This window comes from Acinonyx jubatus, chromosome A1, assembly GCF_027475565.1.
Source record: "Acinonyx jubatus isolate Ajub_Pintada_27869175 chromosome A1, VMU_Ajub_asm_v1.0, whole genome shotgun sequence".
In the NCBI taxonomy this organism is placed as follows: Eukaryota; Metazoa; Chordata; class Mammalia; order Carnivora; family Felidae; genus Acinonyx; species Acinonyx jubatus.
The window spans coordinates 88,895,296-88,916,086 of record NC_069380.1 but is presented as its reverse complement, the minus strand read 5'-3'; the positions used below and the strand labels follow the sequence as shown (position 1 = coordinate 88,916,086).

Genomic DNA, 20,791 nt, shown 5'->3' with positions numbered 1-20,791 from the left:
CCCCACTCACTTGTTAACTTCTGACAACCGCTGATTTGTTCTCCATTTTTAAAACTTTGTTATTTCAGGAATATTGTGTTAGTAGAATCATGCTGTATGTAACCTGAGATTAGTTTTTTCCACTCAGGTTAATTCTTTGATGATTCTCGCAGGCTGTTGCATGTTTGCTTCTTTATATTGATGAGCAGTGTTCCATGGTATGGATGAATCATGGTCTGTTTAACCAGTCACCTGTTGAAGGACATCTGGCTGGTTTCCAGTATTTGGCTATTGTGGATGAAGCAGCTATGAACAATTCTGTGTACAGATTATTATGGCACATGAGTCCTCATGTCTCTAGGATAGATACCCAGGAATGCAATTGCTTGGTCATATTTTAGTGTTGGTTAGTTTTTTAGGAATCTGCCAGACTTTTCCAGACTGGCTGTACTATTTAACATTTTCACCAGTAATGAATAAGTGATCCAGTTACTCTGAATCTTCCCCAGCTTTGGTGTTGTCACTATTGTTATTTTAGTTTTTCTGATAGATGTGCAGTGACATCTCATTGTGGTTTTAATTTGCATTTTCCTATTAGGTAAAGATATTGCACATTTTTGCATGTGCCTACTTGTCATCTGTATGTCATCATCTGTGGAATATTCTTCATGCCTTTGCCCATGTCCTAATTGAATTGTTTTTTTACTGTTGAATTTTCAGAGTCCGTTATATTTTCTGGATACTAGGCCTTTGTCAAATATGTGATTTGCAGACATTTTTTCCCCAGTGTGTAGTCTTTTCACCCACTTAACACACCCAGTTCCAGCGCTGTGGGGCTTTCCCCCACACCAACAAGCAATTCTAGGATACCAGCTAGATGTCCTGTAATTCAACTAAATTCTGACACTACCTACCCAAAGATAGCCTCAGATTCCATGGATAAAAGGTTCAGTCCCACGGGACTGCTACTTGCCCATGCCTCCCTAACTTCAGATTCCAGTCACAAGGCCAGGTTGTCACCTGTGCTCCTGATCAAGGTTCCCGCAGTCCCCTCCTTGGGTTTGATCAGTTTGTGAGAGTGGCTCACAGTAATAAGGAAACCCGTTTACTCACAGATTCCCAATTTATTATAAAAGGATATAACTCTGGAGCAGCCAGATGGAAAAGATGAGTAGGGCAAGGTATGGGGAAAGGGCACAGAGCTTCCATGCCCTCTCCCTCTCTCCGAGAGCACCACTCTTCCCGAGTCTCTATTTGTTCACCAACCCAGAGGCTCCTTGAACCCCATGCTTTTGGGTTTCTGTGGAGGCTTCATAACATAGGCATGACTGATTAAATCATTGGCCTTGATGATTGAGCTGACTTCCAGCCCCTCCTCCTGGGGGACTGGGACTGGAAGTTCTAACCTTCCAGTCACATGGTTGGTTCCTGTCAGCCAGCCCCCATCCTCCTGTGGAGGCTGAAAGTTACTTCATTGACACCACAAGAGGCACCTCTACAACTTCACTTTGGAAGAAATCCTTGAATCACTTTCAGGATTTTAGGATCTTTAGGAACAGTGGATGAAGATCAGATATGTATTTCTTATTATAAATCATGATGTTACACAGGGTCTTTTCTGTAACAAAAGGTTTTGGTTTTGATGAAGTTGTTTATCATATTTTCCTTTTATGGATCCTGTGTTTTGTACTGAACGTTTCATGGCTTTATGTTTTACATTTAAGTCTGTGATCTGAGTTAAAATAGAGCTAAAAGAAGTAAAGGAGTAGTTCAAGTTTCATTTCTTTGTCTGTGAATGTCCAGTTGCCCTAGCACCATCTGTTGAAAAGTCTACCCGCCATTGAATTTCCTTTACACCTTTCTCTCGAATCAGTTGGACATATCTGTGTGGATCTATTTCTGGATTCTCTCGTCTTTTCCATTGATGTATGTGTCTGCCCCTTTGCCAATAGTTACTTGAAAGTTGAAATAAGGTAATTAAGTCTTGAAATAGGATAGACTGATTCCCCTACAATAGTCTTTTTCAAAAATTTTTTAGCTATTTTAGTTCCTTTGCCTTTCCATATATATTTAGAATAGTCCTGTCTATAGTTAAAAGAAATATTGCTGGGATTTTGATCAGAATAGTGTTAAACCTGTATATCAAATTAGGGGAGAATTAACATCTTTAATATGTTGAGTGTTCTGATCCGTGAATATGCCATGTCTCCTTATATTTAGAATTTTGATTTTTTTTTTCATCAGTATTGTGTAGTTTTTGGTATATAAACCACATAAATATTTTGTTAGATTTATTTCTAAGTCTTTTTGTTTGGGTTTCTTTTTTTTTCAAGTGGTTGTAAATTATAATTATTAAATTTTGCTTTCCATGTGTATGTTCCTGGACATAATACAATGGATTTTTTTTTTTTTTTTTAATTTCACCCATCCTCCCAACCCCCACCCCCTTCCCTCTGGCAACCACTAGTTTGTTTTCTGTACTTAAGAGTCTGGTTTTGTTTGTTCATTTGTTTTGCTTTTTAGATTCCACATATAAGTGGGATCATGTATTTGTCTTCCTCTGTCTGACTTATTTCACTTAGTATAATAACATTCCATTGTACGTACATACCACATCTTCTTTATCCATTCATCTATGGATGGATAATTGGGTTGCTTCCATATCTTCTTGGCCATAGTGAATAATGCTGCGTGGAATATTACTTAGCCATAAAAAGAGAAAGCGCAAGATCTTGCCATTTGTGACAACATGGATGGATGTACAGGATATTTTATACTCAGTAAAATAAGTCAGACATGGTTCATATATCTTTTTGAATTGGATGGATTTTTATATTTTTATATTAGAGTCTTAGGAGTTGCTTTTTTTGGTATACTTAATGGTAAAATTTTTGGGAATTTTCTATGTAGAAAATTATGTCATCTGGAAATAGGGATAATTTTATTTCTTCCTTCCCAATATGTCTGCTTTTTCTTTCCTTTTCTTGACTTATCGTACTGACTAGAACTTCCAGCATCATGTTGAATAAGAGTTGTGAGAACAGACATCCCTCTTTTTCCTGATATATGGAAGTATTCTGTGTGCACTATTATGTATAACATTAGCAGTAGGTATTTTGTAGATTGTCTTTATCAATTTGAGGAAGTTTCCCTCTGCCCTTTTGCTGGGAGTTATTAATCATGAATAGGTGTTTAATTTTGTCAATGCTTGTTTTGTATCAGTTGATAAGATTTCTTTGTTAGCCTTGTAATTGATTTTTAAATATTGAACCAGCCTTGCATTCCTGGAACAAATCCCACTTGGTCATGGTTATAAATCTTTTTATATATTGCTTACTTCTGTATGCTAATATTTTTTTAAGGATTTTTGACTCGATATTCATAAAGGTATTTGTCTTTAATTTTCATTTATTTTATGCTCAATTTGTCTGGTTTTGGTATCTAGGTAATGCTAGCTTTATGAAATGAATTTGAAAGTGTTCCCTCATCTTTTGTTTTCTGGAAGAGAGTCTATAGAATTAGAGTTAATTCTTAAAGTGTTTAGTAGAATTTTCCAGTGAAACATTTCGGGCCTGGAGATTTCTGGTAGTTTTTAAATTTTGAATTCATTTCCTTTAATAGGTATAGGGCTATTTAAGTTTTGTACTGGGTGAGTGAGTACAGTTTGTGTATTTCAAGGAAATGGCCGCATTCATATATGTTGTTAAATTTATGTATCTAGAATTGTTCATGGTATTCCCTTATCCTTTTGATTTCTGTAGGGTTTATATTTTTTATATTGGTAATTTTTGTCTTCATTTTCTTTGTGAGTCTTGGTAGAAGTTTGCCAATTTTATTGATCTTTTCAAAGAAACCGCTTTTTAAAAAAGTCCTCTTTTTCTGTTTTCAATTCATTGATTCCTATTTTTAGTGTTTTTAATCCTTCTTTTTGCTTTCAGTTTATTTTGCTCTTTCTAGGTTCTTCAGATGGGACTTAAATGTTTATTTTGAGAGAGGGAGCGCTCAAGTGGGGTAGGGGCAGAGAGAAGGGAGAGAATCCAAGCAGATTTAAGGCGGTCAGCGCAGAGTCTGATGTGGGGCTCAATCTCATGAACCATGAGATCATGACCTGCGCCGAAATAAAGAGTTGGATGCACAACTGACTAAGCCGCCCAGGCTCCCCTGAGACTTTTCCTTTTCTGATGTATACATTAGGTGCTATAAATGTCCCTCTTGGCTCTGCTTTAGCTGTGTCCAGTCACAAATTTTGTGTCCCTTGGACACTGGACAAGAATATGAATTGGGTAGAATCTTCTATAAATCTCAACTTGGTCCTCTATATTAACACTAGGGTCTGTTAGATTGATGGTATTTAGAGGATTTTTTTGTCTAGTTCTTTTTGTTGTTTGTTTTTGTCTAGTTCTGTCAATTGTGAGATGAGTGCTGAAGTATCAGCATAATTGTAGATTTTTCTATTGTCCTTTCAGTTCTATCAGTTTTTGCTTAAAATATTTTTTAGTTCTTTCATTTTGTGGATGCATGTTTAGAATTGCTGTGTCTTCTCCTTTATCATTACATAATGTCACTTTCTCTAGTAAATTTATTTTCTCTGAAATCAACTTTATCTGATATTAGTCACCCTTGCTTTCCTTTTGTTAAGGTTTACATGACTTATATTTTCCCATCCTTTTCAGCCTGCTTGTATTGTTATATTTGAAGCAAGTTTCATGTGATAACATACATAACTTATCAAGTCTTGTAGGGCTATCATTTTACATTTTGAGTGAAATAATAGAATCTCTAACTCTATGACCTTTCATATGCCCCCTGTTTATAGTATCATTGTCTTAATATTTTCTCTACCTATATTTAGAACCAAGTCAGTGTTACAAAGACATTTTAACAGCTGAACATGAGTTAGAAACCTTAGGTGAAGGAAAGCCTATGTTTGCCCCTTTTTAAAGACCATGGTCTTTTTTCTTATGTTACAGGGTTCCTTCTTTTATCATTTCCTTTCTATTTAGAGAACTTCTGTTCTGATTCTTTTATAGTAGGCCTGCTGGCAACAGATTCTCTTAGTTTTCAGTCCTCTGAGAATGTCTTTATTTCTCCTTCATTCCTAAAGGCTGTTTTCACTGGGGATTGGTTCTGGGTTGTCAGTTCTTTTCTTTCAGCACCTAAAGCTATTGTGCCACTTCCCTTTAACTGCCATGGCTTGTGATGAGAAATCTGCTCATTCAAGTTGTGTTTCCCCTAGTTCTTACTCTTACCTAGAGGGAAGGTGTTTTACTCTGGCTGCCTTCAACATTGTCTTTGTCTTTAGTTTTTAGAAGTTTAGTTGCTGTGTGGTTTGTTGTGGGTTCTTTTGAATGTGTCCTATTTGGATTTTATCAGACTGTTGAATCTGCACGTTTGTGTTTCTCCAAATCTGGGGAGTTTTTCAGCTGTTATTTGAGTACTGTTTCAGCTCTGTGCTTCTTGTTGTCTGTTTCCATAACTCTGAGGACATGAACCTTAGAATTTTCTTGTGGTCCTACAGGTTCCTGAGGCTCTTTTCATTTTTTTTTTTCAGTTTCCTTTCTGTTGTTCTGTTGTTCAGTTTCCTTTCTGTTGTTCCTTACTGTCTTCCAGTTCACTGATTATTTCCTTTGATGCTTTATTTTGCTGTTGAACCCATCCACCGAGCTTTTTATTTCATGTATTCAGTTTTTCAGTTTCAATATTTCCATTTTTAAAAATATGTTTTGTTAATTTGCCAAAACTTTTTCTTGGTTGAGTCTTCCTATTTTTTCATTTATTTCAAGCATGTTTGTAATTTCTCATTGAAACATGCCTGCTCTATTTAGGTCAGATTATTCTAATGTTTTTGTCATCTTGGTGTTGAGTCTTGTTTATCTTTGTTCATTTAGTTTGAATTCTTCCTAGTTCTTGGTAGGATGAGTGATTTTCACCTGAAACTGGACGTACTCATATTATATTATAAAACTTTGGATCTTACTTAAACCTATTTTGCTCTTTCTAACTGCTCTGGCAGAGAAAGTGAGGGGGGCAGTATCTTTTGAACTTCTTTCATTTGGCATGGTTAACATCTTATAATCACTTTATAATGATTTATAAATCATTTGTCCTTTTCAATTTATAAAATTTATTATTAGTCTTTCTTAAAGTGAGCTATGGTATCCAGGACCTTCACTGTTCAAAACAGTTCATTATACTGTTAATTTTCATAAGCACATAAGAAATCCTTCTGAGAGGATTTGAGACTCTTGTAGATACATGTAAATCATTGCATTTGCTTTCATTTTTAGCACTTATGAAACCGTCATTGAATTTACAGATGGCTCACAGTCCTGAGGTTTTCCCTTTTCTTTAGTGACTACATCTTTTTTAAAATTTAAAAAAAAAATTGTTTTTATTATTTTAGAGAGAGAGCATGAGCAGGGGAAAGGGGCAGAGGGGGAGAGAGAAAGAGAATGAGAGAATCTCAGGCAGGCTCCATGCTCAGCACAGACTCTGACAGAGGGCTCAATCCCACAACCCTGGGATCATGGGATCATGGGATCATGACCTGAGCCAAAATCAAGAGTCAGATGCTCAACCGATGGAGCTACCCTGGTGCTCCAGTAACTTGATCTTAAATCAGATCTGTCCCATCTTGTTATTGCTTTATTTAGTAGAGTTTTTAAAAATCTAAATGAAGACATCTGTCATGAGGATATCTTCGTGTTAGCTTTGTTGCATCTTAACTTTTGATTCTCTGATCCATTATAGTGGCTGTCGTCTTTCCCTTGTCCTCTTTCCCATTCTTCCCCGTCCAGTTTCACTTGCTTTTGATTGTCATAAAAGTGTTGATGACACAGGGCCAGATACAGAGCACTATTAGATATCTTCTAGATTGACATTAGTCCACAATAATTGTTTTCTGGATACTTATGCAGAACGTGGTTTCAATCATTTTTATTCTTCATGTCAGAAACTGAAAAAATATTTCCTCTAGTTTGGTATCTTACTAATAACTACAAATATTGTGATAGGTCTGATAATTTTGGTATGTTTTTTCACTTTTGCAATATTTTATTACCTTTCTTGGTTTCATTTTACCTTTTTAAAAAATATTTCCAGGAAATCCACTTACCCAGGATATATTGAACCTCTATCTGGAACCAGATGGAACAAGAAGGCTACTGAACTATTTGCTTGATAATTTGGCAGGTACTGCAAAAAGAAGTAAGTGGTCATTTGCTTAAATGATTTTTTTAAGAAGATGTGTAAGAATATTACTTAATTTTGTGTTTATATTCAACTAGTTTCAACAGAACAGCCACCTCCAAGATCTTGGATTATGTTACAAGAACCGGACAGAACAAGGCCAACTGGTTGGTAGCCTTATATTTTTTTAACTTATTTTTACTTGATATTACATATCTAACAGTGTTGTTGGCATTCTTTAGATTATGGGCTGTGTTACACATGTATGCTTGAGATTGATTTGGCTTGGGAGATCATAATAAAGACTTAATTATTGCTTACCTGACCTCTGTAATATGCTGTAGGTCTGCTGTAGAGCAATGCTTCTCAACCTCAGGCATTTTTATCCCCTGGGGGACATTTAGCAATGTCTGGAGACATTTTTTGATTGTCACAAATAGGGGAAGTGCTGCTGATGTCTCATGGTTAGAGATCAGAGATGCTGCTGAGCATGCTGCAGTGCACAGCACAGCCCCCCACAGCAAAGAATTTACCCACCCGTAATGTTAGTGATGCCATTGTTAAGAAATTATGTTGAAAAGATGCCTTTGCACACTATTTTTTTTTAATTTTTTTAAATGTTCATTCAATTTTTGAGAGAGAGAGGGAGACACAGAATCCAAAGCAGGCTCCAGGCTCTAAGCTGTCAGCACAGAGCCAAACATGGGGCTCGAACTCACGAACCGTGAGATCATGACCTGAGCTGAAGTCAGACAGCCACCCAGGTGCCCCAGCTTGCACACTATTTTTTAATTGGGCTGTAAAGAATTGATCAGATTCATTTGTTATAATAAATATACCAAAATCTTTATATTGGAAGTTTTCAAACCCTATTATGTTCCAAATGTATTTGATACTACAGAATTGTAAGACAGCTAAAGCACTTACTTGAGAGAGAAATTGAACTAATGACCCCTAATTTCCTTTTAACTTAAATTGTATGAAAATAGTTTGGGAATTACATGATGTGTATAATAGGATTTAGTCTATGATACCTTTTCCTTTTGTGTGAATTAATAATAGTTGCTCTTTAAAAGAAAATAAGCCATGCCTATTAAGAGGATTGTCAGTTTTCCACGTTGTACATTAGCAGTAGCAAAGTGGTAGGGGGAGTATAGAAATGAGGAGCCCTGGTCTTACAGACCAAGGGACTCAAGATCTTAGTCTTTTAGCTTTGAGCCTTCTGTGGTATCTCTGTAACATTAGATAACACATTGTGTTATAATTTGTTCACCTATCTGACCTTCCTTCCTTATCCAACTTATATCCGCTATGTCTGGCAGATAGTAGCTTTTCAATGAATATATATTGAATGAATAAAGTCAACCTTAGCATTTAAGTGAAAACTATTGATATTAATTATGTTTTTTTTTCTGCCACGTGTGTGAATAAGTAAAGTTATCTTTCCTACAGCCTTGTTTTCTGTCATGTGCTATAATGTTCTTTGTGATAAATATGCGACCCGGCAGTTATACGGCTACTGTCCATCTTGGGCACTAAATTGGGACTACAGGAAAAAGGCCATTATTCAAGAAATTTTGAACTGCAATGCTGATATCATAAGTCTTCAGGTAAGTCATCGGAACAGTGTTTAAATTGCACAAATGCCCCAGTGTTGATAAGCAAGGAGCAAAATGGGAATGCATTACCCTGACACATTTAAAGTTCCAGCTTTAGCACTTCTTAAAGTATTGGCTTTTTCTGTTTTTAGTGAATCCTGGAACATTCACTACCTGCTTCATTTAGCTGCGCTGTGCTGCCACATTAAGCAAATAGGTTATTTTGGGTTTTAGGCATTTGCTTTGACAGTTAAAATATTCATCTTTCCCTCTCAAATGCCCTTGCACACTATTTTTTAATTGGGTGGCAAATATTATTGAAACTGTGGCATTGTCAAGGTATGGTTTTGCTTTACCATCAGCAGTAATAGAGGAATTAGGACATGGTGGAAAGAGCGTTGAACCTGATGCACAGTAACTTTGGGGTCTCAGTCCTCTTCTGATAATTCATATGACCTTGGGCAAGTCACTTTCTCCCTGTGGTCTGAAAGTATGATCTGTGATGGTCCTTCTACCTCTGTTGATTCTTGTTCCCCATCTATTATAAAACATAAGAAAATATACACACATGGAGGTGTATGTCTTTCCATTATTTACTCCTAAGCAATAGGATACCAGCAGGTATCTATAAAATGACAAGTAGGGTTTCAGATAAAATATGTTGGAAAGATGTTATGTTCCTCATTGTGCATAGCAGTCCTTTGAAATTATTTGAGCCCCTCAAACTGTACACATAAAGTTAATGCGTAGGACTGATTTTTTGTCTTATGAAATAACTTTGCCATTTACAATTTTTCAGGAGGTTGAAACAGAACAGTATTACAGTTTTTTTCTGGTAGAACTGAAAGAACGTGGCTATAATGGATTCTTTAGTCCTAAATCTAGAGCTAGGACAATGTCAGAACAAGAAAGAAAACATGTCGATGGCTGTGCAATATTCTTCAAGACGGAAAAGTAAGTCCTCTTACATTTAAAAAAGAAAATTTTCTCAGTATTTGCAGGGAGTCAAGGGTGTGGAAATTAGTCGACAAATAAGAGAATGAAGCATTGTTGTTATTGCTCAGTAAAACAGTACTCTTCAATAGTTTTGTTTTAAATCATCAGAAATAATCTTGTTTTGGAGACTTGTTGAAAGTGCTGCTGTTTCTTCAGGTGTTTACTAGGGTTTAACTCCAATTGTTAATTGAAACTTCTTGTAATTAACATTCCCTCTAGGATGGTAGAGGGATTCTTAAATCCAGATTTTGGAAAAGATTTATTTAAAAATTACAAGATGGACTATTCCAACATGAAACTTACACAGAAGATGACTACCTTATCTTACATTGTAAAAGTATTTCAAGATGTTATTTGTATCAATAACAGATGAAGAATAACTTGAAACAGATGTGGGAAGCTTGGTGTTAAGTGTGGATGATTTTCCATAATGTGATTTACTTGCCATTGTATTTGTTCAGGAAGTTCGGGAAAACTGCATTTCCCACAAAGCTAATACTTTGGTATTCCCAATTCTATGTTTGTGTGTGTGTTTTTGTTTGTGTTTTAGATTTACTTTGGTTCAGAAACACACTGTTGAATTTAATCAGCTAGCAATGGCAAATTCAGAAGGGTCTGAAGCCATGCTGAACAGAGTCATGACAAAAGATAACATTGGAGTTGCAGTACTGCTAGAACTTCGAAAGGAATTGATTGAAATGTCATGTGAGTGACCTTTTCACTTCCTGTAAAATTGACTTCCAAAATCTGATAGAAAGAAAATTTGTTACATATTAATAGTCTTGTCTAACACCTGAAGAAACTCAGTGAGAATTTAAGTCCTTTCTAAAATATCCTATCCCTTTCTCTCTACCACAAAGCTTAAGATTGAGAAAGCAGTGCCCAGAAAATTATTCCAAATTTTGAAAGGCATAAAACCAGAGGAGAAAATGGGTGTTTTTGCTCCTCACTATTTTTCACACAAAAACAATGTTGAAGTAAATATTAGTTAAAATAACTGCTCAGAGAGAAGAACTCCATACAGTCCTGTAATTTCTTAACAGCAAGGATACTCTGTAAGCTAACTTCTCTTCCTGACCTACTTGTAATCATTACTTTGAATGTCTTGCGTTTTGGAAAAATGGACCACTTATTTCAAATTAAAAGTATATTTAGAGTGACCATCGTGCTGAGAACTGGAAGTTCTGTCACTTGAGGAACAGTTGGAACTAGAGATACTTAACTTGAAGAGTCAAAAATGAAGATGGAGCTTGGTGACTGTATTAAACATATCTAGGAAAAAAGGCTGTAGATTTGATTTTGTGAGACTCACTTTAGGACATCTTGATGAAGCTAGAAGTTTCAAGGAGATAGCTGTTTTGGCGGAGATAGAATGGGCTTTGTTCAAGTAGTGAATGCCCTCTACTCAAGAGTATTTACCCAGAGGCTATTCACCCAGAGGCATAGATGACTGCTTCTCAGGTTTGTGGTCCTGTTGATTGATTTAGTTGTCGGGAGATTGTTAGGTAAATTTTAGGGTCCTTTTTTGTTTGGAAACTGTAGAATCCTTTAAGAATCCTGTAAGAATATATGGGCTGATGGGCGGGTTTTGTCTGTCTGTTTCTTTTCTTTTTATCTAATATAGCTGGAAAGCCCCATCTTGGAACAGAAAAACAACTTATTCTTGTGGCTAATGCTCATATGCATTGGGACCCTGAATACTCTGATGTGAAGTTGGTTCAAACTATGATGTTCCTCTCAGAAGTGAAGAACATTATTGATAAAGCCTCACGAAACCTCCAGTCCAGTGTATTGGGAGAATTTGGAACTATTCCACTGGTGTTATGTGCAGATCTTAATTCTTTGCCAGATTCTGGTAAGAAAAGTTCTTTTATATAGAATGCTTTTTTGACTTAAAATGTTTTTGTAAGGTATCATTTCTGATAATCCCAAATTTAGTCAAAATGAATATTCAGTTTGTAACGTCAACTATGAATCAGGTTTAACATATTTTGTGTGCAAATAGGGAGACTATTTTAAAAATGAGATGAAAACCTAAGAAGGAAGGACATTAATCATCTTCGATAAACACGTGGTTGATAACTTGAAAGAATGTGTGATTAGATTTCCATATCCCCAGGTGACATATAATCCAGACTCTGAGAAGGTTATTAAGACCACTTCTTTGGGATTCCAGCATGTAGTAATACAAACCAGTTTAAATTGGATATTTACAGGATTTCCGTTTTGGTGGGCTTGATTAGAAAAAATAATCCTATGGGTGCTGGGTGGCTCAGTTGGTTAAGTGTCTGACTTTGGCTCAGGTCCATGATCTCGCGGTTTGTGGGTTCAAGCCCCGTGTTGGTCTCTGTGCTGACAGCTCAGAGCTTGGAGCTTGCTTCGGATTCTGTGTCTCTTTCTCTCTCTGCCCCTCCCCCACTTGTGCTTTGTCTCTCTCTGTCTCTTAAAAATAAATAAATGTTAAAAAAAAATTTTTTTAATATAAAAAAAAATAATAGTAAACCTTAGGTGGAAATTGAGATCCTTTATTTACACAGATCGGGCAAGTGATTTGAACAACAACAACAAAAAAAAAACAAAACACCAAAAAACAGGGATCTTGATTTTTATTACAAAGCAGAAGAATACAGAAAGGCTTATTTCTGAATACTTTTCCATTAGATAGTACAGTGAACAAGCCGTAGTTCTTATAATATCAAACTAAGTACTTATTCCTTTTTATATTTCAGCTCCTCCTTGATTATAGTCTCTCATTCACACAAAATACTTTCCCTGGCACTTGTGTATGTGTGTAAGCATGCATGCACACACATACGTCCACTTGGGTTGGTTCAGTTCACTAGTACATCACTGCCGTCACGATACATGGGAGCTGTAACTATGTTAAAATTCATTTTCATGGCAAGTAAAGGTAGCTGAGGTCCATAATTCTTTAGTTCATCTCATCAAGCTATCTGGGCATTACAGTTGCTAAAGCAGTTGACAACTATTCTCTAGTAGTTGCTGTATGTGTGTCCTGCATTCTGTTTAGCTACAAAGTATCTGAGGGGCAAAGGGAGACTCTAGTCAAATAATACATAGTAAGTCTCATTTCAGTGTTAAAAATAGTGGCAGACGCATGGGGAAGGATCCAACCTTGTTAACTAATGAAATGCAAAGTAAAAGAACTATTTGTAGAGCCCATCTAACCGGTGGCGTTCTCTTATGTAGTGGGCAGTATGTATAATGGCACATTAATTCTAATCTTGGTATTTTATACCAAGTAAATAATTCAGCATAAGCAGAAACCTACATACTAAGATGTTGATTATGGTATTAATTCTTCTTAAAAAGTAGAAACAACCTGAAGTTTTTTAAGAAATAAGGAACTGGTTTAACAAATATGAAACACCAGGGCAGTTGTATTAAGCAGCCATTAAAAAAATGGTGATCGAAAAGACATGAGTTCATGTGCCACAGCAAAGTATAAAATATGCAGTATACTACGATCAAAACCATGTAAAAATGGATTTAGATAGGTTCTAGGAGACGTAAAACAACCAACCAAACATTTTAGAAAGGAGGAACGTGCTGTTTAAAGTATTTACTGTTACATTGTAATTTTGTACACTGCATATTCTACTTGACAGTGAGCAAAGGACCTGTATCTTCATTATAGGTGTTGTGGAATACTTGAGTACCGGTGGAGTAGAAACAAATCATAAAGATTTTAAGGAACTGAGATATAATGAGAGTCTTACAAACTTCAGCTGTAATGGGAAAAACGGGACAACCAATGGAAGGATCACTCATGGTTTCAAGTTGAAGAGTGCCTACGAGAGCGGCCTGATGCCTTACACAAATTACACGTTCGATTTCAAGGTGACTTTTGAGATTGAGAAACTTTTCAAACCTCCAGTTTTTTTGGAGAGTCTTGTAACTTTATTATGTCTTTAAAATGTGGATGTGTAGAGGTGCCTGGGTGGCTCAGTCGGTTGAGTGTCTGACTCTTGATTTTGACTCAGGTCATGATCCCAAGGTCGTGGGATCTAGCCCCACGTTGGTCTCCTCGCTGAGTGTGGAGCCTGCTTGGGATTCTGTCTCCCTTTCCTCTGTGCTACCTCCCTCCCCGCAACCACTCATGTGCACACATGCATGCGCTTTCTCTCTGAACACAAGTGTGGGTGTGTGTTCAGACTGGAAGCAAGCCATCTTGAATCACTTCACAGCAGTGTTCTCTTATCACTCTTCTGTGGAATTTGATGTGATCCGTGTCCCATTCCTACTTGAGAGGTACTTGATAGAATCATTTCCAGGGTGAGAAGTCATATGAAATAATGATAGTAAATCCTGAGTTAACTGTTACTGTTTTGGGGCAGATACATTTCTTATATGCTCAGCTGTTTGGAAAGTACTGTGTAGTATCTAATTTGGTGTCAGCTGGAGTGGCATATTTCATCTCTCATATTATAATTTAAGTGAAACTGTACTCCTCAAGTGCCAAAATGTGTTTTATATTAGCCATTTTAAAATACATCTTCTATTTATTTCATACGCAGTTAACGGCTTACAATATGGAGCCTTGCCTTAGAGCTTCTCCTCATTTTTAATATCAGTGATTGTTGGGGCGCCTGGGTGGCTCAGTCGGTTAAGTGTCCGACTTCGGCTCAGGTCATGATCTCGCGGTCTGTGAGTTCGAGCCCCGCGTTGGGCTCTGTGCTGACCGCTCAGAGCCTGGAGCCTGTTTCAGATTCTGTGTGTCCCTCTCTCTCTGACCCTCCCCCGTTCATGCTCTGTCTCTCTCTGTCTCAAAAATAAATAAATGTTAAAAAAAAATAATAATAATATCGGTGATTGTTTAGGACTTGCATTCATCTGTCCTTTTTAACCATCTTTTGAATTTCTGCTCTCCTAAATCTTAGTTTTCCATTTCTAACCTCCTGGAAAAATAATCATTCAGATTAGATTATGTGTTAGAGTGAAAATACTAGTGTTAGCTGGTTCTTAATTTTAGAGGGGGAGCGCTGTTTAGACTTAGAGCTTGAAATCTTTTTAATTTGACTTTGGAGGAGCCACAGTACTGTAGATAATGATTTAACCCTGGGAACAAATGAGTGTATCGGGTTGAAGAGAGGCTAGAGGAGACTCTGGGGAAAATGAACATGTGAACAACAGAAGAGTAATCAGAGAGAGGAAGAAAACCAGGGCAGTGTAGGAGCCTACCTGACAAGGAAAGAAGGCCTTTCTAGGGAAAGAGGAGTGTGCTTTGTGCTTCAGAAAGATGTTGGTGAAAGATGCTTCACTGGAGAGCTAGGCACAGAGACTGGAATATGGTGAGTTGAAGAATGAGGTGATTGATAGTGAAAACCAATTTTTTAGATTTTTGTTTTAAAGAGGAGGTGAGGAGGGCACCTTCGTGGCTCAGTCAGTTAAGCATCAATTTAGACTCAGGTCATGATCTCACGGTTCATGAGTTCAAGCCCCACGTCGGGCTCTATGCTGACAGCTCAGAGCCTGGAGCCTGCTTTGGATTCTGTCTCTCTCTCTCTCTCTCTCTCCCTCTCCCTCTCTCTGCCCCTCACCCACTCATGCTCTGTCTCTCTCAAAAATGAATAAACATTTTTAAAAAATGTAAAGAGGAGGCGAGGCTGATAACCAAAAGGTGGGAGAGATAGGGATTTTTTCTCTCTTGTTCCTGTTGCTGATACAGAGATAGGAAGACACCTGAATGTGCTTAAATATTTTTGGCTGAAACCATGTTGAGGAGAGGCTCAAGTTACAGGGAGGAGAGGGGCAAATAGACGCCAGGTGCTGTGCTGGGTGCTGCTGAGGATGTGAAAGGCAGAGATGGCCCTGCCCTCATGGAGTTGACAGTCTGATGGGAGAGGCAGGTCTCGACCAAGCAGATGAGTGTGTAGTTACACCTGGGGTACGCCTTAGCAAGAGAATAAACTTGGAGGTGGTAACAGGTATTAAGTGGGTGAGGGCAGGATTCAAGAAGGTCTTTGGAAAGTGGACTCAACACGTGAAGGCTGAGAAGAAATGAACCAACTGACATGTAGAAAGAAGAAAGTGTTCCAGGCAGAAAGAACAGTATATGTGGAGGCCCTGGGGCAAGAAAGAGCTTGGCATCTTCAAGGAATGTCTTCCCCACCCCCACCCGGAAAAAAGAAGGCTAGTGTGGTGATAGGGTAGTGAGCATAGGAAAATATTACAAATCAAGTTAGGGCAGAGAAGCAGAGGCCATACCACGAAGGATCCTGTAGGTCTCATTAAAGATTCTAAAAAGTCCAGAAAGGAGGAAGAATGCATGATTATTATTCCTACCTAAACTGTCTTCATTCTGCTAGATTGGACATTTGGGGGACAATTTGGTTTATGTCTTCCTACCTCTCACACGCCAGCCACTTTCTTTGTTTACCAAACATGACTGTAAGGGTATGTCTTGAAAGCTCTCAGTGTTTCAGTATTCTCTTATGTGAGGCTGTATCTTTTTTTCCTTCTATTTTTCAGGGTATAATTGACTACATCTTCTATTCTAAACCTCAGCTGAACACTTTAGGCATCCTGGGACCTCTGGACCACCACTGGCTAGTTGAGAATAACATCAGCGGCTGCCCACATCCACTCATCCCCTCCGACCACTTCTCACTTTTTGCACAACTGGAGCTCTTACTGCCTTTCCTGCCCCAAGTCAACGGCATTCACCTCCCTGGCAGGAGGTAGTCAAGTACCTTCAGAGGACAACCTCAATTTCACTTGTAAACTCATAAAATCTGAATGTGGGGGAGTGAGGTATGGCCACCAGGGTTTTGTTTTGTTGTTTTCTTTTCCTTGAGGATTTGAATTTTCGATCTTGATTATTTGATAAGGATATCGTATGAAAGCCAGGTGCTAGCAACAGACAAATTCTGAGCCCAATATGCTTTATATACTGTTAGACAGGGATCGGTGTGTTTACACCTATCTTTAATTTGTTACAAGTAATTTTCCTGTTTCTTCTATCCAATGTAATATTTTCATGCCTTGAAATAGGAAAATGTTTGAACAGCATATTCTCTTTGCACAGAAATCTGTAGCACTACTTTTTTGAGGCCAGTAATAACATCCAGAGACCATTCTTCCATACTCTACTCCCTCCCTTTTCAGACTTGTTTGTAAAATAGAGACTTTGAATTTAGCCTTTATGATTGTATATGATCCACAGAAGACCTGATTTATGAAATTTTGTACTAAAAATTCAGATTTGGAAATGATTGTATTGTAAACTAAGGCTAAGTTTTTTTACTGTTTCATGTGTTATAAAGGCCAGCTTGTAAAAGAAGTTGCAACAGACTTTCTCTGCTGATGATTTGCACTGTTAGGGTTTTGTTAGCCCTTTTGTACTACTTTATTTTTAAACTGAGAACATTGCTCTTTAAATCTAAATCTGCTTAAAGCTTTGGACATTTTCTCAGACCAGAGGCAACTTGTTCATGAATTCCTGGGTTTTTACAAAAACTATCTACCAGGACAGATAAGCTGAGCAGTGAATGATCTGTAGGCATTTATGGACTGAATGTAATGGTTGATATATGTACATTCTGATATTTTTTAATCTTTAACTTTTTTAAGTTAAAAAATTCCAGCTGCTTGGATACAGCTTCTTAACTCCTTTTTGAGACACTTCCTGTCCTATCTCCACTGTGCCTGCCTAAATTTGTTCTCACCAAGCACTGCCTGTGCATGCAGAGAAAATCTGTGCATCCTCTTTTATATTTTTTAAATACTGTTTTAACATTTGTGGGAATTTTATGAAAATGCTTTTGTATGAGCTGTGGCTTTTTTTCCATTGTGAAGCATTGAATATCCCATTTTGGAACATGTTCATAGGGTGGGCCCCTGGGTCTTTGCTCACCAGACCCAAGCACTGCTTCTTGGTGTCTGTCATTGCACAGTGCTGTTCGTCACCCAGAATACTACTATCATGTGAATTCTTTTTGTTTTCCATGTGTTTTTTTTAATCATTCCTTTTTAAAAAAAAAAAAAAGAAAATAATTTTCCATTTATGAAACAGTATAAATGAGATGTATTTTCAAAACAGGTCCCTACGACAATTCTTCAGATCATTTATAAAGTGACTGAGTCATTTTAGTAGGTCAACCGAGATAAAGGTTCTGTTGTACCCTGTATTTTGCCCATAGTGCCAGTAGTAGATTAGAGATTAAAGCCAGCTTTTAACTTTGCAAAGGTAACTTGTATGTATTCTGTTCTCATTCATTCATTCTCTCAAAAGTCAAATGAATTCAGAGGGAACGTGGTCTAACTGCTTTTGTTTCAACTGCAGGCAGGGGAGCAAAAGGACACCATGTGAGCATTAAGAAAAAACGTTGAGATGTTCTTAATTTTTATACAGAGAATGAGTCATTTTGGATAATGACTTAAAATTTTATGAAAAATATTCAGCACTTAAATGTGCTTATTCTGTTTTTAAGAGAAAATAAAATTACATGCTGTTTAAATAAATGATTTTTTTTCTTTTTTAAAGAATTTTCCAAAAGGTGTTGATCTTGAATCTTTGTCTGGGACCTGGTTTTTCCTTTGAGGGTTTTAAAGATTTTGTTGTGATGACTTTTTATTTTTTGCTTTTTGTTTTAAGTTGTGCTGACACCAAACACATCCAGTTTATAATCAGTACATTGGAAAGCTGGTATTACTGATGTAGAACCAATGCATAACTTTTTATGGGGTTTTTGTTTTGTTTTGTTTTATTTTTTTGTAAAGTGTGAATAAAAGGTGTGTTTACTCATTTTTTCCTAAACACTGTGTTGGTAACGTGCATCCTGACAATTTCCAGCGAGGGCGAGCTGGAGCTGGTTGGACTGATGAGGCAAGGGAACTGCTTTGCCTGTGATCTGCATTACGTGAGAACAGGTCCAGAGAGCTTTATGGACAGGGGAGGGGAGAAGCACTTACTCATTTGTATTTGTTAACAGAGGATGTATTCTTTTTGTAGATGCTGGAACTAGAGTGCACTTGTTAGATGCTAAAGGTTTGAGCTTTACACAAAATGTTTTCATCTGTATTTGTTATTGTCTACAATATATTCGAATTTGGGGGCAGCATAGTAAGATATGAGGGCCTGTTGTGTCTCAACTATTTGTTCTTGCCTCTTCTGGGCACACTGCATTCTGTGGGCCAGTTTGAACAGCTTCTCCATCTAGTGATAAATTGAACCAAGGGTGTAGATTTACAAGTGTCACCTTCAAAAGAGAAAGAAATATTTTGGGTCCATAGGGACTGAACAGTCACACCAAAATAGACTAATAACTTTTGTTAAGCAAAGTTTTGTGTTTTAAATCTTTTCTGTGTCCTGAGTAATTTCCAATAATCCATACTCCTTAAAATGCAATAAAAATTAGTATGTTTTCACAGTATAGACTTTTTTCAAAATTCTGTAACACATGTATTTAACGTGGTGTTGCCATAATGTAATTTCAGTGTTCTTGCTGGATAAATCCATTTTATGAATGTTTTACAGAGAATTTTGGGGTATGTTTTCTGTTTTTACTGATCAGAAATTTGGAGGCACTCAATTCCTTGTTGTAAATCTCTTGAAGTACATTTTACCATATTACTGGTAATTATTTATGCTTTGAGAATTTAAATAATGTTCATCAAAATTAACTTATGGCATAATTTAAACTAAAGTTGTAGAAATTGTTGATTGAAACTTCAATAGTTCTAGAAGACAGGCAAGGAACATCTCCAAGAAATGTGTTTTCATTCTTGATTTGGTGACAGCCAGGAAAACTTATTTTGAGTTAGCACTTTGAAACCTAAGGACATTATTAAATTGGGTGGAATGCACTTCTAAATGTTGAAATTAAAATTTCAAAGCTTTTCTAAGATTCAAGCTTTCAGTGACAAATTCCAGTTGTAGTATTCCATTTTTTACTATTTCAATTCATGGAATTCGTTTCCATAGTGACTTCTAAGGTCTTGGGGTCATGTCATCTGTAAGACAAAAGCCAACCTAGGCAAAGCAATTACAGCAGTTTGTTCTTTTAATGAACCTATCAGAGTATTCCATACAAATGCTGCAGATAATTCAAACAACACCTTTAGCAAGTGTCTCTCCCCTACTCAGAAACAGTATTTTAAGATGTTCACTTGGCTCTTCTTTTTGGTTACATAAAGTTTAATAACCGGTATGTTGAAGTAGCGTCTAAAATAGAAGATCTAGTTTTTATTCACAGTACATTATCTTGTGTAATATGCACTGGGCTAATTTGTGTTTACCGTTCATGTAACAGAACCCAGCACATTATCTGCACTAAGCTTGAAGAATGTCGCATTTGCCTAGGCAGCTCTTTGATAAGGGTCATGGGAAACTGAATATGTACCTATGGACTGGTGGTAACAAGGGCTTTTACTGTTCTTTTCAGTGGAACCTTCTTGGTCAAATTGTAACTAGCTAGTATTATATTTATATACAGGGTCTCTTTTCTTTACTGATGTATTTTCCTACTCATAGCCAACCAATAAATTCAATATCTGTTTCAAATATCTTAAAAGTGTAATTTGTATAGCTGTAGTACTGAGGTTTGAGAAGAATAAGTGTTAGCAGACCATATGATTAAAACTCTGAGTCGTCTGGGACAGGGTTGTAAGTCATCCTCTGAAAGGGTGAGTGAATGGGCCGTGATATGGGAGACCATGTACTGACTGTGTTTTCTGTATAACACTCCTATCTTTGCCAAAGTTCAGTTTGATATTTGGGCAACTGATGGTCCATTTGCATTTAGGAATTTTGTTGTTGTTGTTGTTACCAATATACCTCGTTCAATATAAGAATTAGGCTCATGTGTCTTCCGTCTTTTTTGGAAGGAGTTTGACGTATTTTAAATAAATGCTTTTAAACACGGTAACAAACATTGTGTTGGTGGGGTTATACTAATTCATTAGATGTTTTGCTTTTCATGTGTGTTATTTTATTGTATATATAAGCTTTAAAGATGGGATTTCCCAACTCTTCAGAAAAAGCCCATTTGCTTTTTGGAAACTACTTC

General features: G+C 36.9%; 1 protein-coding gene across 5 annotated transcripts in view; it reads left to right on the top strand.

Moving 5' to 3' along the window:
• The window catches only part of CNOT6 (CCR4-NOT transcription complex subunit 6), a 74,402-nt gene extending 54,114 nt beyond the window's left edge, over positions 1–20,288 (top strand). For 3 of the 5 annotated variants that reach the window (XM_027076955.2, XM_027076953.2, XM_053219273.1), the window contains 8 exons: positions 7,081–7,185; positions 7,266–7,334; positions 8,620–8,777; positions 9,565–9,719; positions 10,312–10,466; positions 11,386–11,616; positions 13,420–13,622; positions 16,254–20,288. In XM_027076955.2, coding sequence (XP_026932756.1) covers positions 7,081–7,185; positions 7,266–7,334; positions 8,620–8,777; positions 9,565–9,719; positions 10,312–10,466; positions 11,386–11,616; positions 13,420–13,622; positions 16,254–16,466 — 1,289 coding nt within the window. In that variant the 3' untranslated portion in view covers positions 16,467–20,288. The remainder of the gene's footprint in view (positions 1–7,080; positions 7,186–7,265; positions 7,335–8,619; positions 8,778–9,564; positions 9,720–10,311; positions 10,467–11,385; positions 11,617–13,419; positions 13,623–16,253) is intronic. The other 2 variants (XM_027076956.2, XM_027076954.2) reach the window with 1 other exon arrangement.
• Positions 20,289–20,791: the final 503 nt, after the last annotated feature.